General features: G+C 37.4%; 1 protein-coding gene and 2 long non-coding RNA genes across 4 annotated transcripts; all 3 read right to left on the minus strand.

The window, feature by feature from the left end:
• Window positions 1-1,347: 1,347 nt before the first annotated feature.
• LOC112164739 lies at window positions 1,348-2,560 on the minus strand. The gene is made up of 3 exons (XR_002922480.2): window positions 2,254-2,560; window positions 1,948-2,040; window positions 1,348-1,843 (listed from the first exon to the last, which is right to left on the minus strand). It is a non-coding gene; the product is annotated as an uncharacterized LOC112164739 (long non-coding RNA).
• A 1,658-nt stretch (window positions 2,561-4,218) lies between these two features.
• On the minus strand, window positions 4,219-6,265 carry LOC121053124. 2 transcript variants are annotated; one of them, XR_005810843.1, is made up of 3 exons: window positions 5,313-6,265; window positions 4,407-4,594; window positions 4,219-4,325 (listed from the first exon to the last, which is right to left on the minus strand). It is a non-coding gene; the product is annotated as an uncharacterized LOC121053124 (long non-coding RNA). The 2 variants fall into 2 exon arrangements; XR_005810842.1 differs by having other exon boundaries at window positions 4,775-6,265.
• A 3,715-nt stretch (window positions 6,266-9,980) lies between these two features.
• LOC112168078 (sodium-dependent phosphate transport protein 1, chloroplastic) lies at window positions 9,981-13,880 on the minus strand. Its single transcript, XM_024305197.2, has 10 exons — window positions 13,471-13,880; window positions 12,960-13,067; window positions 12,606-12,761; window positions 12,233-12,448; window positions 11,906-12,115; window positions 11,610-11,747; window positions 11,251-11,352; window positions 11,083-11,148; window positions 10,855-10,939; window positions 9,981-10,496 (listed from the first exon to the last, which is right to left on the minus strand). Exons 1-10 carry the CDS (start codon window positions 13,825-13,827, stop codon window positions 10,399-10,401), a joined length of 1,536 nt encoding a protein of 511 aa, XP_024160965.1. The 5' UTR covers window positions 13,828-13,880; the 3' UTR covers window positions 9,981-10,398.
• Window positions 13,881-16,058: the final 2,178 nt, after the last annotated feature.

Consider the following 16,058-nt stretch of genomic DNA (forward strand, 5'->3'; position numbering starts at 1 on the left):
ATTGCGCAGCAGTTGTACAACTATAAAACATAGATAAAAAGTTGAAGATGCTGATGATAATGACAACTTTCAGATTACAATACAACTATAATGCAACTAAGATAAGCATAACAGTAAACAATCAATGGAAATGGCACTAAATTTCTAAAATGAAATTCTTAGCCCAATGTGGTGTATATAACTAGTTCCTCTACTACACTATCCTTCTGATTAGCACCACAAGATATATAGAACACTGATCAAGACTCACTGCCAGTATTGCAATCCTATTACAAAAAACCCAATATCCATCTGCTATTCACAACCCAACTACTCAACAAATTCAAAGTGTAAACACATAATAGTCGGTTGCCAAACCAAAAAGACCTTGCAAAGAGTTCAGAACTAGAAACAACAAGGTTATATTCAAAATTGGAGCACAACAACAATCATAGAATGTATTCTAAACACAATGAAGCAAGCAGGCAGCAATTTCACTTCATGTGAAGACTAAATACCATCAAAATCATTCCGAATTAAACTAACTTGAACTGGATCAATTTCTAAATGGATGGAAAAGAAACATGAAAAAGAGCATCAAAACCATGGAATCAATGTGAAAGTGACAGTCTTCATATGTGTTTGATAAGAAAGAAAAGGCAACAATAGAGTAAAAAGAAATCATCTCACACTACACCAATTTTGTTATCAGACAACGGCAGAAAACCGTTGTGTGATTTGAAGACCCACCGTTGTAGAGTGAGCCGTTGTCTGATGAAAAATCAGACAACGGTGGAACACAGTTGTGTGATAAACACACAGACAACAGGTATGTGTTATAACTGTTGTGTGATAGCTCGACAGATGGCTCGGCAGATGCCAAGCGCGCAGCTGCGCAGCAGTTGAGGGGCGTCTTCAGACAACAGTGCCAGTTTGCAACCGTTGTATGTTAAGCATGTCATACAACATTTTTTTATTTTGTCTGTTGTCTGATTGCTCTTCAAACTTCAGTTCTTAGACTATATCTGTTGTGTGATTAACTTTAGGACAACAGAGTTCAATTGCTTATGTTGTGTGATTAACTTGTAGGACAACAGAGTTCAATTAATTCTGTTGTCTGAGTGTAAATCAGAAGACACTGATTCGTTAAAAACCGATGTGTGATATGATTGATTACAATGTATTTTTGTCCCATTTTTAACCATTCAGACAACAGGCAGTGATCATTATATCTAATATGTTGTGTGATCATTTAAACATCCCATTCCTTAATTAGATTGTGCATTCATTTGGTCCATTTAACAAATGAACAGTACTCTATCAAATACAAAATTGCAAACCATCAAATGATTCATATAACCAATACTTTAAACTTCAAAAGAAAAAAGGGTGCATTTCCCAATCATTGAAACCAACATTTTACATAAGAAAAGCATTCTAGTGCATGCCCATCTACTTGGGACATCAAAAAGCTGACACACATATATTGTTCCAAAAGATGCCGCATATGGTGCATGACAATCTACCAGTAGAGAAGCACAAAAAAGATGCTTTCCTTATCGAAATGTACCAGCAACAAGTGTGCTACTTCATATGGCTTTGATACAGCTCTTTTTCTGCGACTCTGCAAACTTGATTGATTAGGGCGACTTGATAATCTCACATCAATCAAGTTGTATTCTTCAAATTTCATTTTCTGATGACTTGGCTTCAAACACACAAAATGTGCTTCCTTTCAAGCAATCAAGAAAGTGTAGTTCATTAATGAAGAAAACTGAGAAATAGATTCTGCAGCCTAAAAATTTGTTAAAAGATTCTGCAGCCTTTCTTGCCTTTATTTCTTTTGTAGTTCTCTTCCTTTCTTCTGTAGAATACATCATCTTTTCGTATCAACAACAAAGTATGCAAGAACAAGAGTATGAATAAAGATCACTGGTAAGTTGCTACCAAAAGGATAGCAAACATTACCTTCTGCAGTTTCTGAAGAGCAGGAATAGCATCAGTTTCAACAGTCTTAGCTGCATCACGTTCTCCAACAACTTTGCTTGATGAGAGTTCATCCTGTCATTATAGCAAGGAATAGTTAATGATGGATTTCACCCAAGCGGCTAATTATCAGGGAAAAAAAAAAGGAAAACAATTTGGCTACAATAAACCTCACTTATTTGAAACTGCATATGTTATGGACAAACTGAGCAAATTTGACAAATCCAGTAAGTCTTGCATTTTCCATACAAAAGGCAGTAAAAGGAATATCAAGCAAAAAGGACTCACCCATGGCCACCACGTAGCAAGTTTAATACAAAGAAGAGTCACACATGCATCAGAACTATCCAATGATTTACTTGCTGCTGGTATTCCCTGGAAAAACCACAGGTCATTGAATTTATGAGATGAAGATGATCATATGTGTGAAAGGAATGAAAATAGACAAGAGGAATAGTTTGTACACATAGGGCCATCAGACCAGTTGAATTGTCGAAAACAATCAAACTGTCTGATTTGTAATCTTTGAAACTACTACATTCTCTTCCTAGTTTAGTAAAAGAAGCTAGACTCACAGGAGTGGAAAATACAGAGGCTAAACAGTGTCTTCAGTCTTCACTCTTCACTGAAACTAACTATTCAGTCAACCACGCTATTCCAAATACAGAATCATATAAGATAACCAAACTCGGGCTAACAAAACCCATAATAACTTGTTCAAACGAGCAATATGGCAAAGCTCAACAATAAACCCTTGCTTCATTTAAGTTTGGGTAAACAATGTTACTGGGCTGAACATATGTGGTATTATAATTATGGTTCTGAGTTAAATCATATAACTAACATATGTATCAAACGTGGTTCAATTCAATCCATGAACCCTTGCAAGGGATTCTCAACAATTTCTCAACATCTTAATCAATCCTACATGGGAATCCTGGCTGGTTTTAGCTATGAATTAATTATATTGCAAAGCTTGAATTTGCAGCAGTGCTGTAGATAATTCAGACAATCGGAAATCGGAAATCGAAAATCGAAGAAAAGAGAGGGTTAGGGTTTGCAACTCAGACAATCGCAGAGAGGGAAGTCAAATGAGAGAGGGAAAGTGTTTTTAAAAAGAGAAATTAGAAGTAAAAAGCATTTTTAAAAAGAGATGAAACAGAAAATGAGTAAATGCAGTAACAAACTAACCAAAGCATAAGCACATATTACAGAAGCACTGCATTTGACTCGACCCCGCAACTGGTATGATTGGTTTTCTTATCTCAAGTGACAACCCTCCACCAATCCCCACCAGTCTAATCTGAAAATGTACCAGTACTCTTCTATCAACACAAGCTCTGCTAGAACCAGACCCATAAAACCCAACTTGTATATGTCTTTGACCTGCTGAACCTACCCCATACAAAGAAAAAGCAATAGGCCAGACCAACCGACAACAACCAAACCAGTTCCTTCTTAAGTCATCAATCCTATTATGAAAAGAAATACAAACATCAAGGTTATTAAACCGACACCTACTTAGAAATTTAATTTGATATCATTTTTTCCACTTTCAAAATAGCATTTTCAGTAGTTACAAAATCAACAGATTAATTTCAATATAACTCAATAATCAAAAAGAAAGGAAAATACATCTAACATGTAAATAATTACCTCTAGACTCCAGTCATATAGACGTGTGATGCATCTGCAATCACAACCTAATTAAACAAAAGCATATTATGGCAAGCAATGGGTTCATGATACCTAGAACTGGATCAGAGAACAGAGATGTAATTGATGAACCATATTCTTCTTTTAATGTGGAAAATAATAGCTGTACCAATAAGCATAAATTCAAATTTTCAAGAATTTTATATTTGTTGATAACTATGCACAATAGTCACCACTGAAACCCCCACTGACTGCTTTCGATAGTAATTGACCACTTACAAGAAGTAAAACATTTTTAAACTTCTTAGATTATCATTAATCTTAATATGTATTGCAGCAGCATCTCATTCTTTGTTACACAAACTTTACCATAGGCTTGAGGTATAATAATTGTATCCGTATTTCTAGTGATTTCTACCTCTCTCTATATATAGGCCTTTGAAGAACACCTTAGTTGATTTCATCTAGAAGATCACAAGCTTAATTGACCATTTTATGTACACGATAAGGCTGTAAAAGCTAAAGAGATAAACAAAGGACTTAAAGAACGCATTGAACTCACAACTCTATCAAATTCCAACATGAAGCATCTTTTGACATATTCTCTTGTAGGCTTGCAGCCACACCGATCATGTCTTGACGTTAAGTCCGAAAATTTGGCATATATGCAGTGTAGAACAGCAGCCTCTTCCAGTCTGATCTCACTAAAAGGAATTGCGAGAAAAATGATTACTATAATCAATAAATAAAAAAGAAGTGCTCTTTTCAATACAAAATTACTGTACTTTGGGGTTTTCATATAATTGTGCCATCTGTGTGCACCATTTGGACGGAAATGATCTTGGATTTGAGCAGCTGATTTCTCATTTCCATAAGTCAGAAAGTAGTTTGGGTTGCCACAGGTTGATTCTTTGTACATTCCAAAGTATGTATCTTTTGGTACATGATCGTAATTCTTCTTGAACATGGATACCTATTAGTGTCAGAAATACATGACGAAAACAGGTCAGGAACCATATATGCATTTCTAATTAAATGCAAATAAAATTATAATAAAAAGAGAACATGTAGGTTTTTAGGTATCAACAAGGACAAATTTCTAGCAACCTTTCTCACTATGGATGCCACAATAAGAAATAAGGACGATACTTACTGGTCATAACCACCAAATCTTTATGTAGTACAATCCTTGTGACATCTTCCTTCTCCTAATCCCACACCTACTTCTTGCCAAACTAAAAGCCAGTGTTTGAAGTTTTTGACCAACCACTTCAAAGTCTATGTCTAGATTTTGGAAAAAAAAACTAGACCAAGGTGGGTGTCTTACAAATTGGATATAGTTTTGTTCTTCAGTAAAAACTTACATTGAATGGCTGGTTTAATCCATTTAGTTGGGTATAGAAACGATAATCCTGTGTCTATAAGCTTTATTGATGCATATATATTCCGATTGAGCAACAATATAATTCTGTCTTTCAGCATTTCAACTTAACCCTACGACTAAGACGAGGATACAAGCTCATCACTGATTAACAATAATGGTACACATAATAAAAGATGTCTCCAATCAGACAGGCAGCATCACATGACAAGTATAATAGTTTACTACTATCTATAAGACTAGAACAAAATTAAAAGGAATCTACTGAACCACGTAAAAAGCAAAAATAGAGGACAATAGAGAAATTTACCTCAGTAAAAGGTTCCTTAATATCATCTGGTTCAACACTACTAAATCCATACGTACGCAAATTTAAGAGTCATGGTAGTACTGTAGCTAGTATAAGACTTTAGTAGTAGCATAGATAATAGTAATCTAGAAATGGATACCAAAGTTCCCAGACTCAGCCTCTTAAGCTGTTTTAATTAGCCTCCTCTTTTGCTGTTTAGGCTGTCTCCTCTGTAACTCTAGCCTCCTCCGCCAGTCGTGCTTCCTTTATGAGTCTTGCCTCAGCTCTTCCATATCAACGAGGGAATGCGTTGCAATGTTCAGAGCATCCTTGAGATGAACTGGCCCGATAAATGGCAGCGATAAACACAATGGGTTTGACCTACAGAAGAATCTGCTAATAACCTTTTTCTTGCAACCCAGAAAAGCCAGAATTTTAAGAATAATTAATCTACACCGCAAAATCCATCAAAGTAGCTTAAGAAATCAGAATGCATATTCAACCCATCTTCCATTCACATAAAGTAAAACAATCTAGATAGAAACAGTCCACTGAGCAAGTGAAAACAAAAGATGCAGCATCACACTGTAAACAACTGGAAAACAAAGAGTAAAAACCCAGAGTCCCAGACCATACAAAATCTAAAAATAACTGAAATTTAAAAATCTAGAATTGAATTCAAGGAAAGACAATTCATTTCTCAAACCCACAGGGACATGATAACCAATATCTAAATAATAAACAGAGAGGAGAGATCTCAAGTTACGAACCTTAAGAAATTAGTTAGATGGGCATGAGACGGCGCTTGAATGTCAGCTTGGCTCGAGACCTTAGACATATATAGTGTGCAGATCTCCATCGGATGTTTTGTTGAAAGGGGAAGATTCATCGATTCGCATAAGAGTATCAGAATTTGACTCAGTAGATTTATCGATTAATGTAGCCGAGAAACACCCACACACCCCCCCCCCCCCCCCGTCTTCCTTTTCCTCCTCCTTCAAATCCCCAAATTGAAAACCCTAATTGAGTAGATCGAACCTTAATCGAGTGTTTTCAAAAGATGGTGTTTCGAGAAGATGGGTTTCGAGAAGAAGACGGGTTCGACTCTTTAAGAGAAGAAGACTGGTTCTCTTTGAGAAGAAGAAGACCGTTTTTCTCGAAGACTAGCTAAGTGTAAGTGAGAGACAATGTGCAAAAAAAATTTCACAAAGGTAGACAAAGGCGCGTTGAGTTTAGTTTTTACCTTGTATAATCAATTCAGACAACACATAAATGAACTTTGGTTGTCTGATAGTCTACACATGAAACTTCAGCTTAGGGATTCAACAAGCAAATCTCCCGCCTAGTACAAATCACAAACTCATTTCTCCCGCTTAGGATTACCATCTCACATTCACACAACAAAAATAAGCCATTCCGTTGTAGGAGCTTAAAATCGTGTACCAGCATTTCATTCAAATATTGGCCTTTTTGGGGCTACTCACTCACATTTTGGGGTATATGTGATTTTCTTCCAAACTTGCACAACGGAAACAAAAAAATGCGTTGTATGTTATTTTGCAACTTACTCTCATACAACATATACAACAATCCTGTTGTGCAAGGTGAGTCAAAATTTCGACCCAAATTTGAGCAAGGTGAGGGGGAAATTTTTTTTACATTCAGACAACAGACAAATCCTTAAAACTGTTGTACAATAATCTTGGACCCAAAAAAATTGATGTACGACCTCCTTATACAACGCCAATCTCATTAAACTTGTTGTGTGAAGCACTTTCAGTGATCACACAACGGAAATTTTTTTTTCGTTGTCTAAAAAGTGTAGTGTGATGCAGTTTTTGGTGTAGTGTCATGTGCAGAGTGAGTAACGTAAAGAGCATTCCCTATGCATGGATGAAAACCTGGGTAACAGTTTACTCCCTATCTTCCTCATCATTGTTCTCAAGGCCATGGCTCTATATATATCTGTTAAAAAAAGACGAAGAAAAAAGAAGCTCAGGACTCATAACAGAATCAGAGCTACATGAAGAAGAAGACCATCCCTTGTAAGCTAAATAGAATCAGTGTCATAATACATACATGGAAACATCTGAGCAACTACCTCTCCTTTTCAGCATGACTAACTTGCTCTTCCTCCTCCGGGTCGCTACAGAGACATCAAGAACAACACAAGTGAGTCATGTTCAAATTAATCAGAAAAGAAAAGGATAATCAATAATAAAATACATTAGTTTGAACCAAAAGTGAGGAGTCTATACGGTTTAACTTCAGCCTTTGGGCGAGCTTTTGGTATAACCTTCTCTGCATCAAAACAAAGCAAATCAGAAATACTGTAAGTGTTGCGCAATAACCTAGTAGAATGAAATGAATAATACTCATTCATTTGTTCATCGAATAATTTTGCAGGGCGTGGTATGAATGGTCGTGATATGAAATGAATAATACTCATTCATTAGATTAAGATCCAATCTAGCAAACAAACAACCAAGGACCCCATTTGTTTCTTTTCATTATCGACATAAGACAATATGATCAATAATACTGATGGGAATGGTCCGAATGAACTGGAACTAAACAGAAAGAAAGGGAAAAAAAAATAAACCACCTGGAACTCACCCACGGTCGAAGAAGATGAAGAGCAGCTTGCTTTGTCTTCTTCTTTGCTTTTCTAATTCTCTACTTTATCGTCAGTCATATGCATTCTCTTAGGGTTGGGCTCCTTTATCATCAAATCTTCCTCCTCCGCCTAAAACGCAACCAAACCAATCAAAATGCAAATTCAAGACAAAATTGAAGAACACCAAACCCTCAAGATCGGATTTTGAAATTGAACAGATTACGAGAAATCGAAAATTGAGAGAGAGATGAAGGAGATAATTAAGACCCCCACCCCCAAATTCAAATCCTTCTTCGATCCATGTCCCACCCTCAAGCTCGATCCCACTCCCAATCCCATCCCCAAGCTCCGTCTCTCTCTCCGCCGACGCCTCTGCATCTCCGCCACCACCTAAACCCTAACCCAACCCAACCCCAATCTCATTCCACTTTCCCACCGTCGCTCTCTCACCACCCTCTTCGCGCAATCCTAGCCGCGTCCACCGCCAGCTCACTCTTTTTAGGTATTGACTTTTTTTTTTTTTTGAGAGAATTTTTAGGTATTGACTTGGGAAGAGATGGGAATGGAAGAACCCTAAGGTGATGGGATGGGAAGGGAAGCGATCTTCAGGTTTGGTCGAAGAGTGATGGGTCTGTTGAGAAAGGGCATCGACATAACAGCGGGCTAATGACGTTTTGCAAATGGGGTATGTGTTGGTTGCCTCTACCTTCTAGGGTTATTTTTTGTCTAAGTGTATTTTTTTCACTGCTTTAATTATATTTAGACAGCATTCAGCTATTGGGAGAAGCCCTCATTTGATTTATGGACAAGCCCCCTCAGACAATGGTTTTTCATATTTACGTTGTCTGAATGCCCAATTTTAAATTTTCAGTTTGCCTCTCGTTATTGTCTGGGTGGAGGGAAATGGATTTGGGGGGAGAGAATGGGGGGAAACAATTGGGGGGAATGTTGGTGGACGTGTTTCACTTGCAAGCCTATGGATTCATACCACAGTTTTAAACAAACTGTCGTATCACCACTATGTGCTGGGAAAATTTAAGTGCTGCCAAATGGTGGAAAACTTGCTACCCTATAACCATTTCGACCTCACACCACGCTTCCATTTATAAACGTCTTCTGAAACAATTCGTAAATCTAGCATGAAAAACAACCGTTGCTTGAATTCATATTAGAAGACGGAAATTTTACAACCGTCGTCTCAATAATGAGAAATGATTCACACCGCGGAAAACAGTGTTGCGTCGTATGAGAGGTGTCGTCTGATTCATTTTCTGTAGTAGTGTCTTCTTCGCACAAGTTCTCCTCCTCTCCTTTCTGCAAGCTTATACTCAATTGCTTATAAGCTGATTATTATTGTGTGTTTAGATTGGAGGGCGCCAAACAAACACAACCATATTGAGATTTGGGTTTTTCAGCATCTTCGAGAAGAAGTTGTGGGTTGGTGAAAAATTGACAAAATGAGCATGAACTAACATCAAGAACATGGAGGAACCCAGAAACTCAATTCGGTAGAATTAGTTGATTGGGATTGACCCCAATTCTTGATTTTGCCCGAAGCCACCACCACCACCACCAAACCCAAAGCCACCGCCACAACTTGCCTCAGATTTTCATACTGGGATGTACTCAAAGAAGATGGTGAGGAGAGAGAGAACTGGGTGTAGAGAGAAGCCTTGGGTGTCCATGGTAATTGCTGAAGTTACATATCAAATTTTATTTTTTTTTTCAATTAAACTTGAAGAGACGGATTTGCCCTCACTAATATGCCGGGTGACATACTCCGTAACGGAGGAGATAACGGAATATATGAAAATTGAGTTGGGTTTAAAAGTCCATGTACTTAGGTGATAGTTTTGAAACATTGGCCACCTTAATTCTCAGTGACCTTAAGTTCATGTACTGTTCTTAAAAATTTCCTTTTTCTATTTATAAGTAAGAAGTTTTGAGTTCGACTATTATCTAGTACATTGATGTGAATAAAATTAAAATTAAACTTTAGACGTCTAGATGTTTGATGCTGTAGGATTAGCACAGCTTATGGATGATGCTCTAAGTAACGGAGGCTTAGCCAATTAGGCATTAGCAGTCAAAAAGTAGTATTAATGAGAATTACTTGGACATATAGCTAGTATCACAAATTTGAAGTGTTAGCGAGTATTCAATATAACATTTACAGGCTGTGTTGGGGTCATTTTGCTATGTATTCATCCTTGATTTATATGGTTGAAATGCAACCAACTTATGAATACTTCAAAAGCAGCAGCAAGCCTCTAGCTAGAACTTCACCTTTCCAATTGCGGGCTCCATGCTTCTTGTCAAAATCTTCTAACAATTTTTTTTTAAAGACCAAGAATATCAATAAACAGATAACGCTTTCCTTCCCAATTGAATTTCTTGGCATTTTTCTGCTTCTCTCCTCCAGAGTAACTCTTCTACATAAGTTTAGGATTGAAGTGCCAGGTGTTTGTTTAGGATCAAGTTATCCATGAACTAATCAATGATCTTCTCGCCGGTTGAGAAAACATTCCAGACAACAGTTCCAACCAGATAAAGGCCTACTGAAACCTTGAATACATCATCCCAAGAACCTGCAAATTTGTCAATGTGTAAGAGCAATGTATTAAAATCAGCTTGTTGCCTAAAGATTACAACTTGATATGATGTCCTCTTGGCAAAAGAAATTAAAGCCAAGTTGATAAGAACTTCAGCCAGAAAATAAAAACTTGCTAGGTAGGAACTGTGGAGCCTGCCAAATAATAATACTGGTGATGCTTTTGTGTTTATGTGTGTAGAGAAAATGCGAGTGTCCCATGTGGGTAATGCTTGAGAGGAGTGTCACAGTTCTGTACCAGGTTTATTAAATTTTCAATGCAACAGGAGAACAAATTAAAATTGGATGGAGTCTTCAGTTCTACCAACTAAAAATTGCAGTAGATGGGAACTAACCATGTTGCAAAATGTAACCAGTTGATGCCGTTCCTAAGACACCTGCTAGTACTCCAGCAGTATTGGACATACCAAGCAATATTCCCTGAGGAGTAGTCAGAAGAAGATAATCAGAATCTTTCTTTTCCTCCTATTTTTCTACTCAGTAAGATGATTCATCCTATGGTTCTTACACACAGAAGAAATCAGCACATGCAATACAGAGCAAAAGCTTAAATTGATACTCACAGAATATCGTGGAGCAATATCTTGATGGTTTGAATATAGACCAGATTGTGAGAAGGCATCAGTTCCCTATTTAAGAAAAATAAAGAGAAACCAGTTGGGTAAATTATATACCAAAATTACAGAATGAACAGCAGTAATAAGAAATTGCACCAAGAGTTGAAATCAGACCTGACTGCATGCCATACATAGAACAGCCATTGCAGGAGAATTGACATGGCTCAACTGAGTAAGGAAGAAAGCAGGGCCAAGAAACCCAATTGTCTGCATAATCTACAAGGCAAACCAAATAACTAGGTTAGCAAACCAACTAGTTGAACAGAAAACATCTCATTGTTTTTCTATAAAGTGGCAATAAGATTAGCAGTTACCAGTTAAGTTCAAGGCAGAATTTAGCCAGTTAGATAACTTCTAATAAATTAATGTACTTTTTTCCCACAGAAAATATGATTCCTATCAGTGAAAATTGTTCTCATGCTCTCATCTAGAAAGAAAAGTTGCGTGTCTATAACATTAGATGTGAGTAGTACCTTACGAACCCTTGTCACCGATACACCCCTACTCACAAGTGTGTCTGCTATCCACCCCCCAAGGTTTGCAGAGAATGCCATTGTAAGCCAGGGCAAGACGCAGAAAAGCCCCGATTCTGTAAGATTGAACTTCAGCACCTAATGGTGGGATTATAAAATCAGCAAAACACAAGCAATTTCAGGTTTGATACACTGCCACAAACGCAGTGTTAAGTATAAACCCATTGCACTTATTACCATCTACTTATTTACAACAAGATATAATAATCCTGTAATCCAAGGAAATGAAGACTTACTTGGTTATAGTATGTTGGCATCCATGTAAGAAGAATAAATGTTCCCCAGTTGTGACAAAAGTGAGAAACGATAAGGGCCCAAACAGGTGCTTTGGACAAAATTTGTCCCCAAGGAATCACTTTTACAGGTTCCTTGGAAGCATTACCGGCAAGAATTAGCTTCTTCTCTTCAGGTCTCAGCTCAGGATCCTCAGCAGGTGAACTGTATGCCTACAGAAACATCCCCAAACAAATTAAAGGATTGTTTTATGCATATGTATTATATGTGCTCATAAATCATAAGTAAATAAGAAAACTGATTACTAACTGTCGGAAATTTTCTATCACCTTACTTAGCCAAACAGCAAACCAGACTGTCCCCAGAGAACCAAAGGAGTAAAAGACTGATGGCCATCCAAATTGATGTATTAAAAATGGTGAAAATGCAAAGCCAGTGACTGATCCAATGTACATCCCACTGTAAACCAGAGCCAATGCTCTACTTCTTTCTGATACTGGAATCCATTTTGACAGAATATTATTCATTGCAGGCATAGCCACGCCCTGAAAAAGAGAAGCATAACAAAGTAAGCCTACATTGTCACGCATAATTTTTTGTGTTACACTCTTACATGTTATGTTGCTGGACTGTCTAACTATGTAGACCTATTTCAACAGTAATCTATTACCTACTTGTTAATCGAAAAAATAGAATTCTAACCTCACCAATCCCCATGAAAGCGCGAACCACAAGTAGGAAAGGTAATCCAAGTTTCGCAGCAATAGGAGTCAGAGCAGTAGCAATAGACCACCAAATAACTCCAAAGGCCAAAACCTGCTTCCCACCTACTGTGTCTGCCAAAATGCCACCAGCAATCTGCAGCAATTACAATCTAAGTTGATTAACACAGTCAAAAGCTTATCTTCTAATCATCGGTTATGAAATTTTCACTTTCAGAATGACCACAAAGAATGTTTCACACTGTCAGCTTTATATTTTACTCACATAGTATAATTTCAGAGCCTAAACAAGTGGAAATACATAAAGAAATTAGGAGATATAAGTGCATGTAACCTGAGTGAGGAGGTAGCCCCAGAAAAAAGAAGACTGTATCAAACCCACAGTTGCTGAGTTCCAGTTGTACTCTGCTGACATGGGAAGTATAGCAATGCTCATATTTACCTGCCAAAACGTAACCAATGTCAAACGTATCCACAATCAATTGGCAACAGGTACCGAGCGCCAAATCTGATATATTGTTACACTATGTTTAGAACTCCCAACATAGGATTATAGATTCTCAACAATTTATCTATTCAAACTATGTTTAAGCTTATTGTAATTGCAAATCTATTTCTAATCTGTTACTTCTAAGGAATAGTGTTTTTTTTTTTTTTCTCTTTTGGTCTGTCCATCATGAAATAGTCAAATATGATACGTTGACATTTCTTATCCTAATCAGTTGGACATGTTTTTTATTTAATTAATCAATTGAATCATTAAAAAAAAAAATATCATAAATGCTATGATGACAATGTTCTATATGCTCCATATGTTCTTGCAGAAGCAAAAGCTTGAAGCTTACTCTGTCCATATTGCAAAGAAGAAAAGCCGAGAAGCACAAAATGACAATAATCCATCGTTTCGGAAACTGCTCCAACCACGAAACCTCATCAGCCACAGACTCCAACTCCTCCTTCACCGTCTTCGATAACTCATACGGCTCCGATTTAACATCCGCAAACACTTTCCCGCCTCTCCTCTCACCGCCCCGCGAAACTCGCACGACGCAGCAGTACTGCCCCCGGTTCTGGACCCGTACCCGGAACCGAACCGGGCTTACGGGTCTGAAACCGGAGCCTAGACTTCTCTTGAGGATAGAGATATCGGGCGGCACGTTTGGTTTGGGAGAGAAGGAGTAGCAAAGAGCTCTGGCGGTCATGGTTTTAGTGACGGTTGAGTGCTGCTCGGAGCAGCTTCGCAGTTTCAAGGCTGGGTAAGATATTAATGGGAGGGATATTTATGTGGACTGGCTGTGGTTTGTGCACGTGGCGGTTGCACGGAAGGTGATTGGATTGTGGAGGTGAGGGTAAGAGGGTGGCAGTTATTTGGGTTGGCGGGTAATTAACGGAAAATCAAATTGAGAACTATTATAGTAAGTATTACTAGAGATGTTGGGTTGGGCTGTATATGTTGGGATGGGCTTTCGAAGTGTAGTGATTCTCTCCGCAATGAATGGACCTCAGCTTGATGCAAGAGAGTACTTCTTGGGCTTAATTGCTTCTCTTCTCATGCCCAAATCCATCATTTGTTAGCTATTATGGTTGGACACCCGGCGCCTATTTTCAGCTCACTGATTTCAGTTGTTGTTCTTTTGACCCTCAGTCTCACTCTTAAGCCTTCATTTGTTTATATATCCGTGAGTTTAAGAAAACAGTAACTGTCTGTACGTTATTGCAGTATTGAGAAAATGGTTCCTCCACAAACCAAACGAAGCATATCCTCATTAAAGAGCCATCAACCTACAAGACCGGACCATTGAGCATCACCATGTAACACTTAATATGGACTTATTATAATGTTTATTAAGAGTCACGACAACTAATTAAGTTGTCTTCTTACAGAATAAGCAAGTATGACATTCCTAATGTTCATTAAAATCCTTTTCATTTCCTATTGATATCAGTTTTGAATAAAAGGGTTGCTTGGCTAATGAGTATCCCTTTACTTTCATATGGAACAAGAATAAGGTTGGCCTAAATGTAATAGGATTAGGGAACCTTTATGAGAGGCACCTAATTCTCAATGCCTATTTATAGGCCTTGATCCCTGCTCTAACAATCACACACAAGCATTCAAGTTCTCTACCTTATTACTGAGATTTCATTCGTCATCAGATTGCTCAGAGGAGAAGATCAAGCATGTCTTTTCCAGGTTAGTATTCTTGACACAATGATATTGCATATGTGAGTGTGTTCTTATGTTTGATTACAATGTGTATTTACATGACCATCTAGATTATATCTTACACACCATAGATAAAGTTTCTCTATAACACGTCGTGATCGTCACTATTTGCGAGTCAAGTTTACTTTTTTTGTACAAAAACAAATTAGCGTATGAAATGAAATACTACTACACGAACAATTCATATAATTTTTTTTTTCTTCTTTAATGCATGAAATACATAATGGCTCGGATTTGAGTTAAGGATAATTTTATATGACACTACTACATACATACATGAATGATGTCCTTTTGACAATATTAAAAGACAAATTATTGTGCCCTTCCTCTAGAAGTTGAATAGCAATTATAGATCATCAAATTAATGAACTGAACCAACACTGTGGGTCACTTAGGCATCATACCTTGCACAACATAATGCCTAAACCCGCGCATGTCCACAGCCAAATCAGATGCTCAAGGTTCCTGTGCGAGTAGTAGCAATTATGTCGACTAACATGGCTCTACAGGATTCAATATATAGAACCAAAAGCTTAGTGGGGCAACCATCAACAAAAACAAATAGAACTGGCCCTCAGCCTCTGCCACCCTAACCAGCACTGCTCGATCTAGATGATATGTAGGAGATCTTCTTCTGTATTAAGTGGTTTGGGCAGCGTTTACAGTATATGAGGGATCCAATGGGGGACTCGATCGGAGAGCAGAGAAGAAGGTGATCGAAATCTTCTTGCTAAAGACTGATCAACAGCTTTGGGCAAGAGATCGACTTTGAGATTTCATCCCTACAACAACTAACTTAAACTACAAAGAAAGAATCTCTGGGACCCCAAAAACAAACAAACAATACAATATGTCATTGCTTGTACTATTTAACTCACTTTACTTTTGCAATGACATATTAGTATCTAGAGTTACCTCAGGATTGTATATGTAACGTGTTACGAAAATGTCAAATAATAATTGAACGAAAGATTTTCTTTTAATTAATTAGTATCATTTTTTTTAATTAATTAGTACCAACAATTTCTTTTCATCGGCTAAAATTATACATCCGTATATATTTTCGCTCAATTTAACATGTGAAGCTTATTTGAAATACATGCTCAAAAGAAGTTTACTATCCTCAAATGTGACCTCTAATTTTAGATATAAATCAGCCAAAATGTATTATAGGCCACCATCCAGTGATGTAATTAAGCACCAAAC

Source organism: Rosa chinensis, chromosome 5 (genome assembly GCF_002994745.2).
Source record: "Rosa chinensis cultivar Old Blush chromosome 5, RchiOBHm-V2, whole genome shotgun sequence".
In the NCBI taxonomy this organism is placed as follows: Eukaryota; Viridiplantae; Streptophyta; class Magnoliopsida; order Rosales; family Rosaceae; genus Rosa; species Rosa chinensis.

Excerpts from the sequence above, each read along its gene's own strand:
- LOC112168078 (XM_024305197.2), bottom strand. The coding sequence starts at position 13,827 with ATGACCGCCAGAGCTCTTTGCTACTCCTTCTCTCCCAAACCAAACGTG. Across the intron at positions 13,068-13,470 it reads TTCTTTGCAATATGGACAGA|GTAAATATGAGCATTGCTAT; the intron begins GTAAGCTTCAAG and ends ACGTTTTGGCAG. Across the intron at positions 11,748-11,905 it reads TGCCAACATACTATAACCAA|GTGCTGAAGTTCAATCTTAC; the intron begins GTAAGTCTTCAT and ends TCCCACCATTAG.